This window comes from Vipera ursinii (assembly GCF_947247035.1).
Source record: "Vipera ursinii genome assembly, chromosome: 4".
In the NCBI taxonomy this organism is placed as follows: domain Eukaryota; kingdom Metazoa; phylum Chordata; class Lepidosauria; order Squamata; family Viperidae; genus Vipera; species Vipera ursinii.
In genome coordinates, this window is record NC_139514.1 from 80870007 (window position 1) to 80891742 (window position 21736).

The 21736-nt window shown below is 41.1% G+C and overlaps 1 protein-coding gene across 1 annotated transcript in view; it reads right to left on the reverse strand.

Moving 5' to 3' along the window:
• Positions 1-21736, reverse strand: part of JADE3 (jade family PHD finger 3) — an 82413-nt gene that overhangs the window by 15276 nt on the left and 45401 nt on the right. The window contains exons 7-10 of the mRNA XM_083361505.1: positions 20773-20940; positions 15755-15871; positions 14685-15155; positions 13838-13955 (exon numbers count right to left, since the gene is read on the reverse strand). Of these exons, the coding sequence (XP_083217631.1) occupies positions 13838-13955; positions 14685-15155; positions 15755-15871; positions 20773-20940 (874 nt within the window). The remainder of the gene's footprint in view (positions 1-13837; positions 13956-14684; positions 15156-15754; positions 15872-20772; positions 20941-21736) is intronic.

Here is a 21736-nt window from a genome sequence, read left to right on the forward strand (position 1 = left end):
TATTAGGCGTACTTTAGACATTATAATTTGTGCACTGACATAATGGAAATTTGGTTTTAGATCTCACGTTTGATGTTAAGACGTTTGATTATTCTATTTAAGAATTAAGAATTAGCTAAAATTTAAAACAGAATCTGGTTGTGTATAAATAGTTGTAGATCGATAAACATAGGTTGTGGTCCTGTCAGTAACATGTGATGTATTAGAATGTGAAATGTTTATTAGGTAGAACATAGCTACTCAGCCACTGTGTACAAGTTAGATGCTATAGCTTTTGCTGTAATGAAATAAGGGAAATTTGGGTTGTGGATATTATTTGGGATGTTAATGGATAAATTTGAATAATATAATTAAAATTAAAATTAGGTAAACTTTAATAACAGGACATAGATATATCTTAATGAAATTGCACTGACAAATTTTTCAACTGGCCATGCTATTTCTAGAAATTTATTAGTTTAAACTGGTTGTATGAAATGTTAAGGGAAATTGAGAAGGATGTTTTTATAATGTAACCTGAATTATGTACTGAAAATGCTGTTACTGAATCTCTGATTACCCAGTCATCATGATGCTTTCTAAATATGTAGATTTTAACTGAAAAACCAATAAAACTTGTTTAAAAAAATTTCATAGATAATATTGGAAATGGAACATCAAAATATTTGCTTGATAGGAGATTTTAATGCCATTGTAGACAGAAAATTGAACTACAGAAGCAGTAAAATAGGAAAAAAGGGAAGAAAGACAATCCCTAAGGCGTTCATTAGAATGACAGAAGAAATTTCTGTACAGGATTCATGGAGGGAAAGAAACCCAAAAAAGACCCGGTACACATTTTATTTGAACAGACACAAATCTTGGTCTAGATTTGATGTGATATGGATGTCCCCTGAGCTAAGAATTAATATATATGAGATTGAAGTAGAACCTAATATTTGGGTGGCCCATAATCTGATAAAGTTGACTTGGAATGAGGTAAAGAAGAAACCAAGATGGACTTTGAATCAATCCCTGCTAAAAGAGAAACAATTTGTAGAATTAGCAATGAAATAAATGGAATTCTTCTTTAAAGAAAATAAAAAGGAAGAGACATCAACTCAGAATGTATGGGACATAGTCAAAGCATATTTTAGAGCAGGGCTTTTCAACTGGTGGTACGCGTACCACCAGTGGCACTTGGTAGGTGGTACATGACTATCCTAGAGAAATGGTAGCGGAAAGGAGAGGAATAAGCTGAAGTGGCGGCAGCGCCGCACAAGTCTGAAGGAGAGACAGCTGGAGCTGTAGGGCTGTCAAGGATTGGCAGAAGCCCCAGGATAAGCGCTGGGCTTCAGCTGATCAGCGCTTTTGGAAGCTGGAGGTGCCCTGAAGAGAAAAGGAGGAGGAGGGAGGGGGAGAGAGGAGACGATATAAAAGGAGGTATTGGTGGGAAAGGGCCAGTGAGCGGCTACCCCTGGCCTCTGGGCACACGAAGAGGAGGCGGCTGACCACTGAGAAAGAAAAAAGGCAAGAAAAGCTTCGCCACCTTCCCCGTGCACCCCCAGCGGGCTGGGGAGATGACAGCAGGGGGGCCCTTGCTGGCTCTAGGCCTGCCCCATGGATCTAAGGCTGTGCGCGTTCTGGCTTTGATGGCTCCCACCAGTAGATCAGTGCCACGCCTGCTCACTGACCTAGCCTCGCAGCCACCAGGCTTCCCTTTCACCAGGACCGCCCCTGCCTGCGTGGGATAGCTACAGCCAGCAGCAGCATGGCCACCGGCAGCTCTCCCCCTCCCGTCATCCCTTGGGAGGAAGGAAGGAAGGAGCTGGGAAAGGGAATGTGTTCTGAACGCTTCGCAGGCTTATTTTTTTAAGCTGCCTGAGGCTCCGGGCAGAGGTTTCCCATTTTGAGCCCTCCCCTCCGCATCGTTGCCTCTGTGCCTGAAGGGCCTCTGCGTGGCTCTCAGCTTGCCTCTCCCAGACCCATGCACGTGTTTGTGTGTGCGCATGCATGGGGGGGATCTCACTCCTTGCAGCCCCATGCTGTGACATTGGGAAGGAAAAGAACAGGAGAGACAAGAGAAGCTGCAATGGGAGCTTCTTGCAGCCTTCCACGGGGCTGGGGGTGGGAGCTGAGGGGGGTAGGACACGATGCAATTGGTGGCATGTTGAGAAAAAGAAACAAGTACTCCAAAAATAAGCTTTCATTAGTTTGCAGCCTGCCATCGCAGAAGATCTCTGTTGAGGGCCTGGGGCTGCTAGGGGTGAGACACCCACCCACCCATGTGCACACACACACACACACTCAGACACAAACACATGTGCAGGTCTGGGAGAGGTGAGCTGAGAGCCACGCACAGGCAACGACAGGGGAGAGAGGTCAAAATGTGAGGCCTCTGCCCACCGCTGCCTGCCTGTTCCTACCTGTGCCTGGAGCCTCTGGCAGCTTAAAAAAAAGCAGGGGAGGGAGGGAGAGAGGAAGATTATAATGAGAGGGAGGGAGGGTCTGAGGGAAGTTCTGCTTTAGCACTTGGCCACGACCAACCCTGCTGCCCTTTTGCCATCCCATTGTCCACTCCTCCTCACTCTCCCGGTGGTCTACCATCCTATTGCTGAGGATGCTTTGGTTACAAAGCCAGGTCTTGCATGGAGAGGGAGTGGGCCTCCCTCTTTACCCACATATTTTGCCCTCCCACACACACAATAAGCAACCAGGCCAAGGAGAGTGAGCCAAGCAGCAGCAGCCTTGAGGAGAAGGTAAGTGCAGCTGGGTGCTCCCTTGGAGAAGGCTGCGCTGAACTGGGTGCTTGCCCTCCACTTCCCAGAGCTCTGGGCAGCCTGAACTGTCAGGGGTTGTCCACATGGCCTAAAAGCAAAGGAACCGCCACTAACGAAATTAAAACCGGTACTTTTTCCCTTTTTTTTTAACTGTTATTAGATTATGGAAGAAAATACAGAAACACAAAAGCAAACAGGAGAACACAGTGAGCAAGAAGGGGAAAAAAGTAAGGGGGAGAAAGGGAAAAGAAAAGGCATTGACTTCCAACTTCCTCTGTTGCAGTAGAATGAAGCCTTAACATCAAACCTCAACTTTTTACTTTTCCATAATAGTATAAACTAGCTATTTCTATAACAACAAATGAATCTAATCAGTAAAACCCAAAATCCCACCCCTTTTTCAGTCATCAAATTTTTGACACCTTGCCAAGCACTGATGATACTCGAATATTGTCATGTCCTAAAAGTGGTACAATCTGTGAAAAGGTTGAAAAGCCCTTTTTAGAGGGTTAGCAATAACATATGACTAAAACAAATAAAGAAAAAACAACAACAATTTACAACATTAAGGGAAGAATTTAAGACACTGGAGCCAGAATTACAAATATATCCACAAAAGAAAACTGTGAAAAGACAAATGGAGACAATAAAACACAAACTAAACCTAATAGAGTCAGAGGAATTGACTCAACAAATTAAAAGGGCAAAAGAAAACTTTTTTGAAAATACAAATAACACAGGAAGATTGTTAACCTATAAACTGAAAAAAGAAAGAGAAAAGAAGATAAATAAACTGCAAGATGAAAAGGGCAGTTTACAATTTCAAATTGATACAGTAAAAAAATAGTTAAAGAATTTTATAAAAAAATTATATGATACAGAAGAAATTTCTCGGGAAAAAATAATACAATGTCTGGAAAATGCTAATTTATGAAAAATTCCAGAGAACCTGAAAAATATACTAAATGAAAAAATTACAATGATAAAAGTGACGAAAGCTATAAAAAGCCAGAAAAATGATAAAAACCCAGGAGGGGACGGGCTACCTGCAGAGATCTATAAATAGAGAAAAAACCAAATTATAGTTAAAAACCTTACAGATAAGCAAAAAACACAACTGTCAGAAAAAATAGACTTACAAATAGTTAAGAAAGTTAAATATTTGGGAATATATTTAACAGCAAGATGTACAATAAAAGACGATAATTACATAAAATTACTAAGTCAAATAAAAATAGACTTGGAAAAATGAAAAAATCTACAATTATCAGTGCTAGGAAGAATAGCTACTGTGAAAATGAATATTTTACCAAAACTTTTTTTATTCCAAACAGTACCTATAAAAATAGAAAAAAAGTTTTTTGATGATTTGAATAGATAGATGGATCTTGAAATTTATTTGGCAAGGAAGGAAAGCCAGAATTAAACTGAAAGTGCTGCAAGAAGCCAAAGAAAATGGAGGATTTGGACTACCAGATTGGGTCCTATACTACCAAGCATGTGCATGGCTAAAAGAATGGATAAACCTCAGAAACAAAAGGTTGTTATATTTAGAAGGACATGACTCACAACTTGGGTGGGACGCATTTTTATGAAAAAAATATAACCCATAGATACTTTCAAAACCATTACATAAGAAACACATTATTATCTGTATGGGGAAAGATAAAGCCAAAATTTATATGAAAATCCCAGGATGGCTATGAGCGATGGAAGCTTTTGCTCACCCAAACTTAGTTAAATTTGAAAAAAAAACATATAAGGATATTCTGAATATAGATGGGAAATTATATCTAAACAAGAGCTAGAAGACCAGGGCACTGATTTATCATGGTGGCCCCAATTGCAAATGCAATCGAGGTATGACAAAGATATTAAAACATATGCTTTTTATAAAGATCAGACAACGTTTGATCAGGTGTTCTTGACTTCTGATGAAAAAATGATTAAAAAATCATATATATTTTTATTGAATTTAAAAATGGAAGACGAACAAGTGAAAGAAACAATGATTATATGGGCAAATGTTTTTGGATATAATATAGAATTAGAGAACAGGCAAAATCTTTGGGAAAGAAATTATAAGCTGACAATGGCTATTTTGTATAAAGAAAACTTTTATAAAATGTTCTATAGATGGCATTTTCCACCTGTTAGATTAGCAAAAATGTTTAAAAATATGTCTGGTAAATGTTGGAAACGTAATCAAAGTCCCGGTACACATTATCACTTGTGGTGGACAAGTGTTGAAGCAAAAAATGTAGATTTTAAACCTGATTTTTTTTATTAGGCATAATTCCAGAAAAATTTGATGAACAAAATGTATACTTAACACTACATGTATTAACAGCAGCAAGGATGGTATTTGCGCAGCACTGGAAAATGAGATAACACCATTGGAGGAAGCGGTAATTAAGAAAATACTGGACTATGCAGAAATGGATAGACTTACATTGAGAATCAAGGAAAAAGAAGCTACAGAATACTTTCAAACACGGAACTTATTTTATCAATGGTTGGAAACACGAGAGAGAGAGTGTAAGGACCCACCTCAATCCACATCTTAGGAAATAAGAACTCTTGGATGCAAGTTTAGTCCAAAAGGAAAATGTTTACTAGGATGGAATCGATTGTGGCAATACAAGACGGAATCTAACAGTTACATTTCAATCCTATATAAAACATTCCCATTTCAGCCCCTCCCCTCATCCATTTGGTCAGGCTCCCATTATTTGCTTAGGTGTCAGGCCCTTCCGTGGGAAAGGGAACTCTCCTTGTTTTTATGGTTATTGCTTTCCTTTTCAGTTGTAAATGAAGATGCGATCCAGATCTGTCTCTCCCCCTCCCTCCCCCAGTTCAAACGTTTCCCTGTTGTTTGAAGATCGCCTTAAGTAACCATCCTCTCCCCCCCCTCGGAGAGATGGCAGAATCCCCAGAATAAGCACAATGTTCTACCTATACATTTATGAAATGTGATATAAATGGATTCTGACATTCGGCTCTCCTTTCAGAAAAAAGATGAGTCCTTCTGTGGGGAAAAGAAAACATATAAATGTTAGCCTGGTTTGTTCGGATATTCTGTATGAAACCTCTTAAGCAACTTAGGTGCTTTAACATGGAGTTTGTTAACCCACTCATTTTCTGAGGAGGGGAGGTGTTTCCATGCCACTAAACATTGTATCGTTCCATGGTGTTTTCTGGAATCTAAGATTTCTTTCACTTCATAATGTTCTCCTTCCACCATGATGGGTGGTGGTGGTGGGATTTTTGCTCGTAGTGGTGATTGTTGTTCTCTCTTTAATAGACTGCAGTGAAAGGTTGGGTGTATTCGTCTAAGATTTTTGGGTAGTTCTAATTCAACTGTTACTGGGTTTATGATTCTTTTAATTGGAAAGGGTCCAATATATTTTGGTCCTAGTTTTTTACAGGGTTGGAGTGATTTCAGGTATTTTGTGGATAAATATACCATCTCTCCTACCCTAAATGGTGCGGGATCAGTTCTTTTTTTGTCTGCCTGTGTCTTGTATGCTTTTCTGGCATCTTCCAACGCTTTCCTAATGATTGGCCATGTATTTTGTAATTGAGCAATCCATTCCTTCAGATCAGGGATGACCGGTTCTTTTGGGGTTAGTTCTGGTATTGGGTTGAAACTCTGGCCTGTAGCTACTTGAAAAGGGGTGTAACCTGTGCTTGAGTGGACTGCATTATTATATGCTACTTCTGCGAAAGGCAGTAGGTCCGCCCAGTCAGACTGCTGAAAATTAATAAAGCATCTCAGATATTGTTCAAGTATATTATTAAGTCTTTCAGAAGCTCCGTCTGTCTGAGGATGGTGACTAGATGACAGTCCTTGGGTGGTTCCTAAGAGGGATAAAAATTCTTTCCAAAATGCCGACGTAAATTGCACCCCTCTGTCAGATATGATGCGTTGTGGTACCCCGTGCAATCTGTAAATATGCTGTACAAAAAGTTTTGCTAATGCTTTTGCGGTCGGGATTTTTTGGCAAGCTATGAAATGTACTTGCTTAGAGAACAGATCTGTGACAGTCCAGACTACGGTGTTTCCATTACTTTCTGGCAGTTCTATGATAAAATCCATGGCTATTTCTTTCCATGGGGCTGAGGGGTTTGCCACCGGTTGTAACAGACCTGGCTGTTTCCCTTGCAGTCTTTTGGCCATCGCGCAAATTTGACAGCTACCCACATAGCTTTCTATGTCCTTTTTCATAGATGGCCACCAAAATTGCCTTAAGTTAAGTGTAAGGTTTTACAAAGCCAAAGTGTCCTGCTGATTTTGTATCATGGCACAGTTGCATGAAATTAATTCTCTGTGTGGCAGGTATATATAGCTTCTCCCCCACCCATGGCAGTCCATCTTTAATTGTGCACACATGTTTATTTTTCTGGAACCATTCATCACTTTCCAAAGATTTCCTGAATTCTATTCCAGTTTGGCTATCTACCTTCGGCTTCATTTTTTCTTGCGCCCTGGTGGTGACTGGTGCTGCCAGTTGTTGTTCCGGTACAAGTGGTTTAAAGTCAGTAACTCTTGTGCTGTTAGATTGGGGCATGCGGGATAATGCATCTGCCAGGAAGTTCTTTCCCCCCGGTAAGTGTTTGAGAGTGAAATTGAATCGGTGAAAATGTTGGGACCAGCGGGCTTGCTTAGGAGTGAGCTTCCTGGGCGTTTTTAGTGCTTCCAAATTCTTGTGGTCTGTCCAGACCTGGAAAGGTATTTTATTTCCTTCTAAAAATTGGCGCCATGTTAGTAATGCCCACCTCAACGAGAATGCCTCTTTCTCCCATATTGGCCAGCGTTGTTCTGTTTCTGTGAGTTTTCTGGAAGTGTATGCGCATGGTTGCAACGTCCCACCATCATTTTCTTGTAATAGTACGGCTCCTACCGCTACATCACTCGCATCTGCCTGTATTACAAAAGGTTTGTCGGGATCTGGGTGTTTTAGGACAGGTTCAGCAGAAAAAAGTCTCTTTAGCCTCTCAAATGCTGCTTGACATTCCATTGACCATTTTAGAGGCTGGCTGGGTTTCACGGGTGACCCCCCCTTCGTTTTCAACAAATTTGTGAGGGGCATGGGTATTTGGCCAAATGCGGGGATGAATTGGCGGTAGAAATTTGCAAACCCCAGGAAACTTTGCAATTGCTTCCGTGTGCGGGGGGGTGCCCACTCTAGTACTGCCCTGACCTTCTCAGGGTCCATTTCGATGCCCTCTGGAGATATGCGATATCCCAGGTAGTCGATTTTTTCCTGATGGAATTCACACTTCGATAATTTAGCATATAAATGGGCAGCTCACAACTACTTCAGGACTGCTCTGACTAGTTTGATATGTTCCTCTTTGGTTTCTGTGAAGATAAGGATGTCATCGAGGTAAACCAGGACCCCCTTATATAGGTGCTCTCTCAGCACGTCATTAATTAATTGCATAAAGACTGCGGGGGCCCCTTGCAGTCCGAATGGCAATACTTTGAATTGATAGCACCCCATTGGGCAGTTGAATGCAGTCTTCCATTCGTCTCCTTCCTTGATCCTAATACGGTAGTATGCTTCCCTCAGGTCTAGTTTGGTAAAAATCTTTCCTTTCGATAGGTGGGGTAGCATATCCTTCATTAGGGGAAGGGGGTACAGATTACATTCACTAATTGTATTTAGATTCCGGTAATCCACACACAAGCGGAAAGACCCATCCTTCTTCTCCCTGAACAGAACCAGGGCGGCTACTTTGGGTTTGGCGGGCTCAATAAATCCTCTTTCTAAGTTTTTCTTTATGAATCTTTCCATTTCTGCCATTTCCCTTGGGCTCATGGCATACATCCTGGGTTTTGGGAGTTTTGCCCCAGGTTTGAATTCTATAGCACAGTCAGTGGGGCGGTGGGGGGGAAGAGCTCATTTGCCCGTTCCTCACTGAAAACTTCAGCAAGGTCCCTGTATTCCTCCGGTATCTCTGGTAACCTCTTCTCTACCCCCACTGCTGCTGCCTCCTCCCTCCGGTTTGGGGTGTGTGTGCTTTTGGAGTCTAAGTTCTTCTGCCCCCCCTTTTGGAAATTGAGTTCTGCTGTCCTCCAGTTTATCCCGGGGTTCCATTTCTTCAGCCATTCCAGTCCTAGAATCATTGGGCATTCCATGCCTGGGGCCACTATAAACGTTATGTCCTCCTCATGGGGCCCCAGTGATAGGTGGATTGGTAAAGTGGCTAGGGTGGCTGGTCCCCCACGCTATAGTCCCATCTAATTGACTAAAAGAGATTGGTTTTTAGCCTCCTCACTGGGATGCTCAATCTCTCCACCAGCGTTGGGCTGATAAGGCAGCGGATGCACCCAGAGTCTATCAGAGCTTTTATTTTGGCTGCTTCAGGCATAGGGGAAGCTAATATAGTCACTGTCTTAAGTATGGGTGGAAGGGGTCCACTTACCAATGGTTCTCCCTCTGAGCTGTCTTCCGAGTTGTCCACCGTCCCTGCAGTGCAGGCCGGAGTCCAATCCCAGTTCCTGGCAGGAATTGTGGACTCTACAGCCTCTGTCCCCTTCATGGAAGATTCTTTTGTGTTGCCTTGGGGCTTCCCCGGCTTCTTGGAGGATGATGCCTCTGGTTTTCGTGGGGGGGCTTTTGAACGACATTCTGCAGCACGGTGGCCCTCTCTCCCGCAGTTGAAACAACCCGTTGATTTTTTGGCTGTGGCTGGTTTTTCCCCCTCACGTGTTTGCTCGGGTGGCAGGCGGCCCCATGGTTTTCCTCTGCGGTGTCTCTTCAGTAGGTCTATTTCCACTTCCTCCGCCAGGATGTACCAGTCGTCGAGATGGGGTGGGTCTCCTTGAGGCAGGCAAGCGTCATACAGGTCGTAGTTTAGACTGTCTTTGAAGTGGCTAAGGAGTATGTCTTCTGGCCAGTTCAGCTTGCTGGCAATGGCTCGGAATTCTTGGGTATAATTAGCCACTGCTCGCCTGCCCTGCCTCACCGTTTTGATTCTCTCCTGGGCCTTACGGTCAGCCAAAGGATCCTCGAACCGCCGCCTCAAAGATGACATGAATCGGTTGAAGTCGTCGAGTTCTGGGGCGTTGGAGTCATGCAAGTTCACCACCCAGTCCGCAGCCGATCCGTCCAGGGCGGATTGCACAATTCAGATGCGTGTTTTGTCACTAGGGATATGCCGGCCAAACTCTTCCATGTAGCTGAGGACTTGGGTTATGAAGAATCCCAGTCGTGATGGCTCCCCCTTGAATTTGACTTCCAGGGGCGGGAGTCTTTGGCTGGAGCATTGTCTGCGCCATGGCCGGTATCGCTACTCATCCTGGTCCCCGTCTGTGGTTCTGGGGGGGGTGGGTACTGCTGAGGCAGCAATTCCTGTTCCATTGGACGGCCCCGGGGTTTCAGGTGCTGGATCCCCTCTGTTACCTTTCCAGTTGTGTCCCCAGGCGCTGCCTCAGTTGCGATTTTCAGTTCTCTCCTCCCTTAGTGAGCTCAGGGTTGCTTTCATCAGATCAATGGCCTTTTCCAGGATCCGCTCCTCCTCACTTGCGTGCAGGGAACTCTCCATCTCCTGCCTCCATTCCGGTTGGTGGTTACTCCGCCTCAGGGTCACTTCTCCCGAAGCCTTTTCCCACTCACTTTTCCTTCCAACGCTCATCGACCACCGGGGTTTTCGGTCGTACCGCTCCACCGCTTCTTCCCCGGGGAAATATGCTGCTTCAGCTTCCCATCGTCTCTGGGATTCCATTTGGGGGGAAGACCCCCTCTCCATGGGGCCTCCCTCCTCTCTTGCTTCGTCGCCAGACATTGTATTTGTTGCAAAGTCCCCCGGTAAGGTTTTCCCTTCCAGGTTGACTCTTATAGCAGATTCCGTCTACTGTCAGGACCCACCTCAATCCACATCTTAGGAAATAAGAACTCTTGGATGCAAGTTTAGTCCAAAAGGAAAATGTTTACTAGGATGGAATCGATTGTGGCAATACAAGACAGAATCTAACAAAGTTACATTTCAATCCTATATAAAGCATTCCCATTTCAGCCCCTCCCCTCATCCATTTGGTCAGGCTCCCATCATTTGCTTAGGTGTCAGGCCCTTCCGTGGGAAAGGGAACTCTCCTTGTTTTTATGGTTATTGCTTTCCTTTTCAGTTGTAAATGAAGATGCGATCCAGATCTGTCTCTCCCCCTCCCTCCCCCAGTTCAAACGTTTCCCTGTTGTTTGAAGATCGCCTTAAGTAACCATCCTCTCCCCCCCCCTCGGAGAGATGGCAGAATCCCCAGAATAAGCATAATGTTCTACCTATACATTTATGAAACGTGATATAAATGGATTCTGACAGAGTAAGAACTTCACTTTTTTGACTAAGCAAAAGTCAACCCAGACAACACGTTGTTCATTAAGCACTAATGAATTGTAATGATAGAAAACTAATAAAATACTTTTTTTAAAAAAGAGTGGACAACTAGTCTTGTTTTATGAGACAGGCCTTAATAGTTCTCTAAGTCGTGTCCAGTTTGAGTCATCATTCATTTTTCTCTAGCGGCACGCTAAGCATCTCTTAACCCATTTCAGAACCCTCAGTTCCTCTATGAATCATAGGGAATTACAGATGCAAAGGGTCAAGAGTGTCACATAGGGGCAATCTTGTCCAGAGCCTCAGCGGTCTTTTACTAAGGTTTTGGTCTTTTACTAAGGTTTCGGCAGGACTGTGCAGCAAATTCTTAGGGATATCCCTCAATTTCTTCTGGGACCCATTTGGGTCCAGCAATCTCCAAGGCGGATTGCTCAAATGGGGGGATGTAAAAGAGCCTCAGGGATATCAAGGACTGATCTGACCATAATCTTTTTACTCCATTATAAATAATAATAATAGTAATAGTAGTAGTAGTAGAAGTGTTGGAAGGGACCTTTGAGGTCCTAGTAGTCCAACCCCCTGCTCAGGCAGGAAACCCTATACTATTTCAGACAAATGGTCGTCCGGTCTCTTCATACAAACTTTTAGCGTTGGAGCATTCAGTTTCTCGGGGCAGGTTGTTCCACTGATTAATTGTTCTGTCAGAAAATTTCTCCTTAGTTCTAGGTTGCTTCTCTCCTTGACTAGTTTCCATCTGTTGCTTCTTTTCCTGCCTTCAGGTGCTTTGGAGAATAGCTTGACTCCCTCTTTTTTTGTGGCAACCCCTGAGATATTGGAACATTGCTATCATGTCACCCCTAGTCCTTCTCTTCATTAAACTAGACATACCTGGGGGTAATTTTGCAAAAGAAGAATATAGATTTGGATAACCTTTGAATAAAAATATTAATTTGAAGAAATAATTGGGGCCAGGCCTCAGAAAAACAATAGAAGGTAGGATACAGAGAAAAAGGATAGTCCATATCTGATGTGCAATCCTAGACAGATTCTCTCTGAAACAAAGCTTCACCAGATGTCTATTCCCACATTCTAGTATATTTTATAGTCATCCAGAGTTATTTGCACAGTGAATGTAATACAATTATCGTATTTTTCGGACCATAAGACGCACTTTTTCCCCCCAAAAGTGAGGGGGAAAACAAGGGTGCGTCTTATGGTCCGAAGGTGATCCATATGGCCAGCCCCAACCTCCGCAAATGGAAAGCAAGGGAGATTGCCAGGAGCACAAATCGGCACGTGCTGAGAAACGCCAATCTCGCACTCCTGCAATCTCCCCCGCTTGGTTTCAGCTTCCATTGCTACAAGAGAAAGCAGGCTGAAACGGAGCGAGGGAGATTGCCAGGAATGCGATCTCGCACTGCTGCAATCTCCCTCGCTCTGTTTCAGCCTGCTTTCTCTTGTAGCAAGGGAAACTGAAACTGCGCGAGATCGCGTTCCTGGCAATCTCCCTCGCTCCGTTTCAGCTTGCTTTCTGCAAGAGAAAGCCGGGCTGCAGGGCCGCCTCCGTGGGTACTGCTCTAACACAGAGAGGGAAGGACAAAGAGGGAGAGAAGGAAGGAAGGAAGGAAGGAAGGAAGGAAGGAAGGAAGGAAGGAAGGAAGGAAGGAAGGAAGGATGGGAGAGGGAGGGATGGAGAGAAAGAGAGAGAGAAAGATAGGGAGAGAGAGAGAAGGAAAAAGAAATAGGGAGGAAGAGAAAGTGGGAGAGAGAGGAGAAAGATAGGGAGGAAGAGAAAGAGGGAGAGAGAGAGAAGGAGAAAGAAAGGGAGAGAAATAGAGGGAGAGAGAGAGAAAGAGGGAAAGGGAAAGAGAGAGGGAGAGAAAGGGAGAGGGAGAAATAGAGGGAAAGAGAAAAATAGAGAGGGAGAGAAAGAGGGAGAGAGAAAGGAGAAAGAAAGGGAGGGAAATAGAGGGAGAGAAAGAGGGAGAAATAGAGGGAAAGAGAAAAATAAAGGAGAGGGAGAGAAAGGGAGAGAGAAAGAAAGAAGGAGGGGGAGAGAGGGAGAGAAAGAGAAGGAGAGAAATTAAATTAGTAACATGATTGTTAAGTGAATCTGGTTTCCCCACTAACTTTGCTTGTCAGAAGGTTGCAAAAGGTGATCACATGACCCTGGAACAATATGACCATCATAAATATGAATCAATTGCCAAGCATCCGAATGTAAATCACATGACCCTGGGGATGCTGCAATGGTCATAAGTGTGAAAAATGGTCATAAGTCACTTTTTTCAGTGCCATCGTAACTTTGAACAGTCACTAAGTAAATCGTTGTAAGTCAAGGACTACCTGTACTTTATCATTTTTTTTTCCTTTTGGGGGGGAGTGTCAAGTTTTTGACACCTTGTTGGGCAACTGGTGGTACTCGGACACTGCCTTGTCCTAAAAGTGGTACAATGGATGAAAAGGTTGAAAAGCCCTGTTTTAGTATACTGATACTATTTGGTTCAGAATATTTTTTTCTTGTTTTCCTGCTCTAAAAACTGGGTGCGTCTTATGGTCAGGTGTGTCTTATGGTCCGAAAAATACGGTACATACTGTAAATTGAACTATAGCATATAAGTATTATATAACTCGTTCTCATGAAAAGGAATTTTAAGATTACTGTCCAGTGAAAATAGGGTTTTTAAAGGTTGAGAGAGATATAAATATATAGAAAATGCCTGTTATGCATTCATTACCTGCAGCAATTTCCTGATTAATAAGTTGGACTTGTAAATTGAAGACCTGTTCATGTGCTTTGCTATGAGAAAGTTTTATTTTTTCTCTTCTGCTTACCATGTAGCAAAGATTCCTTACCTACAGAAAACACAAAATCAAGCACCTAAAAAAGCTTGCAAAATATTTTTTTAAACCATTAAGGATAAATTCCTTGACAAAAGATTTATATCTGTATACTTAAAATTATTTACCAAAATGGAATCTAAAGATTCAAATTATATTTAAGTATCTTTGCTTAAAACAATTCTTTTTAGAACTCAAATTGTAATTAACCATGCACAAAAGTAATTGCTTCACCTGACAATAATCTCTTTCGATTTTCAGGAATCAAAAATGGACACCCATCTGGTTACAAAGGAATATAGGATCTCAGGAAGATAATTTTCATTTATGATCTTTGCAGTTTATCTTGCAGTTAATACTGTATATAGTCTTATGTTCTCCTGAGCACTTTCTTTATAATCCATTTAAATTACTCTATTTTTTCAAAATATTCCTCTTTATAACTAGTCCCATTTTACTATCCATTCACAAATCATTCTTTTGGATACTTTAAATGTCCACAATAAAAAGATTATCAGTGGCCATGTTTGAGAATCAATTAGTCCCTTCCCTATTTATTGGACGCAGTTTCTAAAATGAGAGTTAAAAGGGAAGTAAAAATCTCATCAATGATACAGTTTTTCCCAACCTTTAAGATATCCTTAAAGTATCTTCCATTTTAATTATTACTCTATCCCTCATTCTCCAGTACAGATTTTTTTTCTTATTGCAACAGCTTCCTTTAAAAAAGCATCAACTACTTACCCTCTCTAAATCCTGTCTCAAATGCATAAACATCCTCATTCGAGTATGAATGCTATCTTCTTTTGGCTGAATCAAGCCATTTTCTTCATCCTCCTTGGGAGGAAATAATGGTTTATTAAAGTTACTCTTCCTTTTTAATTTCCAGTAATTAAAGGTCAAGTCCACAGTGAGCTTCGGAAGCCCCAGTTCTGCTGCAACATCATCTATTCTCACAAGTGAGTAGAACTCTTCCTCCAGTTCTTGAAGTTTCTGAGCACGCAAACTGGTTTTCTCACTCTCAGTTTGCTTCTGGTCTACTGTGCTCTTGAAGTTCTCTGTATCAAGTATCAAATTTTGCTTGGTTTTGCTATGCTTTAGACAATATGACTTGAACTTGACTTCATCACCATCATCCAGGATTGTTTTCATTTCTAAGCTATGTTCAAAGGCACATGTGACATGAAAGGCAGTGATACAGCTCTTCACAGAGCACTGTTGAATGAAAACAATCAAGCATCAACAGAACAGACACTGGAAATCCCCTTAATAAAGCTTTTGAAATTATAGTGGTCCATGTCTCCTATCACAGAAAAAACTCAAGAAGCACTGCTTCCAGTAATGCACTTGATCACTTCTGGAATTCCTCCTAAATTGCCCCCTAAAACTAGTTCACTCTAAATAATTAATCGCTTCCTGACACACAAATAGTAACAATTCAAGATTTGAACAGAACTTTTAAGCAAATTATCTCTTTAAAGAAGTGGCATGTTTTTCTGTATGTGACCCACAACTCCCAGAAAAAACCATGTACCAACAGTGAACATATGCATCCACACACATGCCAAATCTCTTTTTTCCCTATCAAACTGGAAACCCTCCACAATCCTATGAATGCCTGGCTAACTTGTTTAATGTCCAAGACCAAAGATTTCTAAAAGCTGCTTACCTGGGAACAAAGTGGCTGCTAAACCTGTATTATTTCCTCATATTATGAGAAAGATATTTGATACCAATCAGAATGAGGTATGCTAGCTAGTGAACCATTTCAATTCTTTAAGCTCAAAGATTACAGCATAGAAATCAGCACATACCTGGATACAAGCACCAGTTTTCACTTTGCATAAACTGCAAACTAAAGCCCATCTACTTGGAGGAATGTGGGACACTTTTGTAATCGGTTCCATCCTTTCTGGACAAGCAATGCTTACCTACAATGCAAAACATCCAAAACTACTATATTTTTCTACTTTAGCAAAACATTTAAGCCACAGTAGTAAAGGTACTGGGATATGTTTATAAATGGAGCTGAAAATGCTAATAAATTAAAATGAAATTAATTAATTCCTGACAAGGTTCTCAGGATAGCTAATACAGTAAAAATATAATAAAATATTATAGCTTTTTTCCTCTGAATAGAACTGATTAATAAATATTATATAAACAGCCACAAGAGTGAACTGATGGAATAATAATCATGATACAAATAGCACAATTTCCATACTAGCACAAATTGCTAGTACAAATCCAAGGATGGGATTTGTATCATGATATCACCCGTACTTCAGATTTTCATCACTGTGGCTCACTGGGTGTACCATGGCTTATAAAGGAAGTTGAGGTTTTGAGCATCACATGTGTCCAACAAAAGACTAGGTTGGTTGGGTGTGGCTAGCCATTGGAGAAGACCCCAAAGTGAACCAACTACACTCATCCTGACCCAGCTTTTTGCTGATGTCTGCCAATTATTTTTAACTAACGTCCAACTAACTGGGCACATTAATAATAAAAAAAGATGTCTAAGGAGGGCAATCCTCAACATGGTAAAGGAATTAAAGCTATGAATCAAAGACAGCTGAGTCAGCACCCTGTATTAGTAGTAAAGTAGTAAAGAAATGGTGATGGAGAAAGAGGAAAATGCCCCATATTCTCTCACAAGTCCAATCAAATTACAAAACCCAAGAGATATAATTGTAAGGGTTGTAATAAGGTAAAGAAAAAAGCTTGAGGACTAAAAATATAAATAAAAATGGAAATAAACTGTTATTTTTCCAAGATGTCACAGTACAAAGAAGAAAGGCCTTCAAAACCTCTAACAGAAGAATTACTCAAAAGAAAAATAAGATAAATGGGGAGGTCACTTTCATGCCAAATGGATTTCAATCACAAGGAAAACAGATTATTTTTATACTCCAGAGATTAAACAGTCTTAATAAACCTAAATAATGCTTCATAGTGAATTAATAACTAACAAGCTGTGAGATTTAAAAGATTCTTATAACGTGAGAAGATATGACAATGGAATAATTCAGTTTATAACACTCATAAGTTGGTTGCTGTTTGTAACAAAAATGTTTGATATTGTTTATATTAGTTGGGAAATACTTAAGATAAAATAGAGAGGATAGCAAAGTATTATTTGGAAGTTAAAATAAAGATGATTTGGGAAGAAAGAGGTGAGAGGTGAAAGCTTCATATAGCACTCACCTAAACTAGTTAAGAGGATCTAATTTGTCATCTGTGAACTCTATTCACTTGGGTTCTGGATAGTGAGGGGGAGAGGAGTAAGTGGAGAAGGAAACTGGGGGAAGCTGTGAAAGAATAGGGGACAAAAAGGATAGCTAATCAGAGTAGGATAGTTGGGGTTTCATTGTTGATAATTCGTTTTGTAGGAATGATAAAGAAAACAAGAATACCAGAAGTATAATGGGAGAAGGATAGGATGGTTTCATTAAATGTTAGGGGATAAGCTGATTCAATAAATAGTAGAATACTAAAAATTCTTCAATTTAACTGTAGTTATCTTACAGTAAATATATTTCAGAAGATGTTAGGATAAATATATTGGAAGGAAATTTCTTCCAGAAGGAACTAGTAAGACAAGAGGGGTGGCCATCCTAATAACCATCCTAATAAAGTAGAAAAGATTCAAAAAGAGAGGAAAGATTTACGTACTTTTATTAAAGGGAAGCTCAACAATTGGGGTTATAAATCTTAAAATTAGCCTGGGAGAGTTTTTTTTATTAGCAAAAGATTTAAATATTTATGTAGGTATAAAGAACAATCTTTATTTTTATTTATTTTTTTATTTTAATTCCATTTATATCCCGCCCTTCTCCGAAGACTCAGGGCGGCTTACAAGCTTAGCAGTAGCCTTCATTCTATGTATATGCCTGCTTATTAGGGCTTTCACACACCCCCAAGTGGCATTATTACAAAGTCAGCTTAATTGCCCCCAACAATCTGGGTCCTCATTTTACCTACCTCGGAAGGATGGAAGGCTGAGTCAACCTTGAGCCTGGTGGGATGCGAACCTGCACTAATTGCAGGCAGCTGGTGTTACTTAAGGAGGCATTAGCCCACTGCTCCACCGAGGCTCTTTAGCATTCAGGAGATTGCAGACTTTGATGCAAAAGCATCAAAGAATTGCTCAAAACTAGAACTTTCTAGATAAACTTTCAGTGAGTAATTAGTGCACTAAAATATGGCCAATTGCTCTTATGAAAAAAATTGCCAATAATATTCATTACCAATAATACTGACATCTTGGTGAATTTTTATAGTATCTGGAAAGATTATATAAGTTTTATGTAAGTTACATTAATAACTCTTCTTTTGATAAATTGCTCTGGTTGAATGTTAAGATATATTTTTCTCTGCTGTTAGCTTATATTATTGTTTCTTCCTGCCCTACAGAATATTAAAAATGAAAAATAAAACAAAAAGGACTCATTAACTCGATTTTTGTATCTGTCTTTACACAAAGGGAAAAAAACAGTCCAACCTATCAGAAACAGTACCATAAAAACAGATTAGAAACACAAGTTAAGATAGGTAAGAAAATGGTAAGAGAGCACCTGTCTACCCTAGACGAGTTCAAATCACCAGGCCCAGATGGACTACACCCCAAGGTTCTGAAGAAACTGGCAGATGTGATCTTAGAACCACTGAACTATATCTTTCAAAGATCCTGGAGCACTGGGGAACAACAGAGGACTGGAAAAGAGCTGATGTAGTTCCCATCTTCAAAAAAGGGGAAAAATGGATCCAGGAAACTACAAACCTATCAGCCTGACCTCAATATCTGGAAAGATTATGGAAACACCTAGAGGCAAACAAAATCATTATCAAAAGCCAACATGTGTTTGTCAAAAACAGATCATGCCAGACAAATCTTATTGCATTCTTTGACCAAGAGACAAAATTAGTGGGCCAGAGGAATGCTATAGTTATAATTTACTTGGACTTCAGTAAGGCATTTGATAAAGTAGATCACAACCTACTACTTGATAAGATAGAAAAATGTGGGTTAGACAGCATCACCACCAGATGGATTCGTAGCTGGCTGACTGGCCATACTCACGTGTAGTCCTCAATGGAACAGCATCTATATGGAGGGAAGTGTGTAATGGGGTGCCCCAGTGCTCTGTCCTGGGCCCAGTGCTCTTAAACATCAATGATTTGGATGAGGGGGAAAAATGGGGAACTCATCAAGTTTGCAGATGACACCAAACTTGCAGGAATAGCCAACACTCTGGAAGATAGGCTTAAGATACAGAAGGATCTTGACAGACTTGAACATTGGGTGCTATCTAATAAATTGAAATTCAATGGGGAAAAAAGTAAGGTTCTACATTTAGGCAAGAAAAACCAAATGAACAGGTACAGTATAGGTGGTACCTTGCTCAATAGTAGTAACTGTTGAGAGGGATCTCAGAGTCCTAGTGGACAATCACTTAAATATGAGCCAGCAGTGTGCTGCAGCTGCCAAAAAAGCCAACACAGTGCTAGGCTGTATTAACAGAGGGACAGAATCATGATCATGTGAAGTGTTAATACCACTTTACAATGCCTTGGTAAGGCCACACTTGGAATACTACATCCAGTTTTGGTCACCACAATGTAAAAAAGATGTCGAGACTCTAAAAAGAGTACAGAGAAGAGCAACAAAGATGATTGGGGGACTGGAGGCTAAAACATATAGGGAACGGTTGCTGGAATTGGGTATGTCTAGTTTAATGAAGGATTAGGGGTGACATGAAAGCAGTGTTCCAATATCTCAGGGGTTGCCACAAAGAAGAGGGAGTCAAGCTATTCTCCAAAGTACCTAGAGGCAGGACAAGAAGCAACAGATACAAACTAATCGAAGAGAGAAGCAACCTAGAACTGGACTACTGCAATGCTCTCTACATGGGGCTGCCCTTGAGGACCACTCGGAGGCTCCAACTGGTACAGAATGCAGCCGCGAGAGTTGTGTTGGGAGTCTCCCGATACTCCCATGTTACACCTCTGCTCCGTGAGCTGCATTGGCTGCCAGTTGTCTTCCGGGTGAGATTCAAGGTACTGGTAATGGTGTTCAAGGCCCTACATGGCATGGGTCCAGAGTACCTTAGGGAGCACCTGCTGCCGGCATCAACTTCCCTCCGCCCTGTGCGTTCCCAGAGAGGGCCTCCTCAGGGTGCCACCGATCAGAGAATGTCGTTTGGTGGCCCCCAGGGGGAGGTCCTTCTCTGTGGGCGCCCCGGATTTGTGGAATCGGTTGCCGGTGGAGCTCCGGATGGCACCCGACCAGCGCGATCTGAAGACGCATTTATTTGAACAAGCCGGTTTGGCCTGATGGGGCATGGGTTGGGTTTTTATTGTCATTTTAATATATGTATTTACTGTTTTTTAGCTTGGGCATATGTTTAATTCTTTTTAACTTTTGTATTTTTTGTATTTTTATATGGTTGCCCTGTTCACCGCCCTGAGTCCTCCGGGAGAAGGGCGGTATATAAATAAAATTATTATTATTATTATTATTAACTAAGGAGAAACTTCCTGACAGTTAGAACAATTGACCAGTGGAACAACCTGCCTCCAGAAACTGTGAATGCTCCAACACTGCAAATTTTTAAAGAAGAGATTAGACAGCCATTTGTCTGAAACGTTATATAAATTTTCCTGCCTGAGTAGGGGGATAGACTAGATGACCTCCAAGTTCCCTTCCATCATCATCATTATTTATTGTTGTTGCTATTATTATTAAACTATGCTTCTTGTATCACAGAATCTTTTCCTTACATATAAACAGTGTAGATGAAAAGATGGCATGTAATTAATATAGTCTTACCTCTGGAATCCAGAGAGCACAACTCACATGTGCCCACTTAGTCCCCGTTCTTGTAGCTTTCATAGCTCCACCCCTCTTTGGACACAAGAGACACTGAGGATGTATACCTAAAACACAAGTACGGCAAAGCCAACTCCCCTCAGGAACTTTTAGGATGCCATAGCATGCCTGGAGATAAAAAAAGAAAACACTGTTTTCTATAAGAAAGAAGTATACTGTATGTTATTTACCTTTATCCATTTTAACCACAGCATATTTTTACACAAACGTATTTTCAAAGCAGAAACACAATGATCAGAAAAATCACTTTTTCATTAATAAATTATATTTTATTTTATTCTTAGTGATAAAAATGAAATATCCATAAAGGATATTTAGGTGTGGCTTCTCAGAAGAAAATGAAACTTGGGTAGCAACGTTTCTTCACTACCAGCCCCATTTTTCAATATAAATACATACAAACAAGGAATAGACTACTAATATAAACTAATGATTGTTTGGTAAGTATTATTGATTTAGGAAAGGACTTTTTTATGGTACCTAAGTATGATTTTTAAATTTTTACACCATTTATAAAATAACCTGGGAAAGTGCTCTAATTCAGCGTTCAACTTTTGGGGTTGGCGGCCCAGCACGGGAGAGAGGGATGGTTTTGTGCAGGTGGCAGGCATGTGTGCACAGCTTTGTGTGAGCACCCACTGCTCGTTGAGGGGGGCTGCACATGCACGCACACTTATCCGCTGCTGGCGCAGCCCAGGGGTTGGGAACTCCTGTTCTAATTGATCTTAGGAGTAAAGAATGTCAGACTGTATACAGGTAGTTGTATTTGAAATGTTCTACTTTTATCCACTAGTGGGCACTCTTGGCTAAGCATACATTTATAAAATGAACTCCCCTTTTCATGAGTGTTCTAGTATTATTAACCAGGAAGATTCTATCTATGAAGTTTAGAAACTCATTGCTT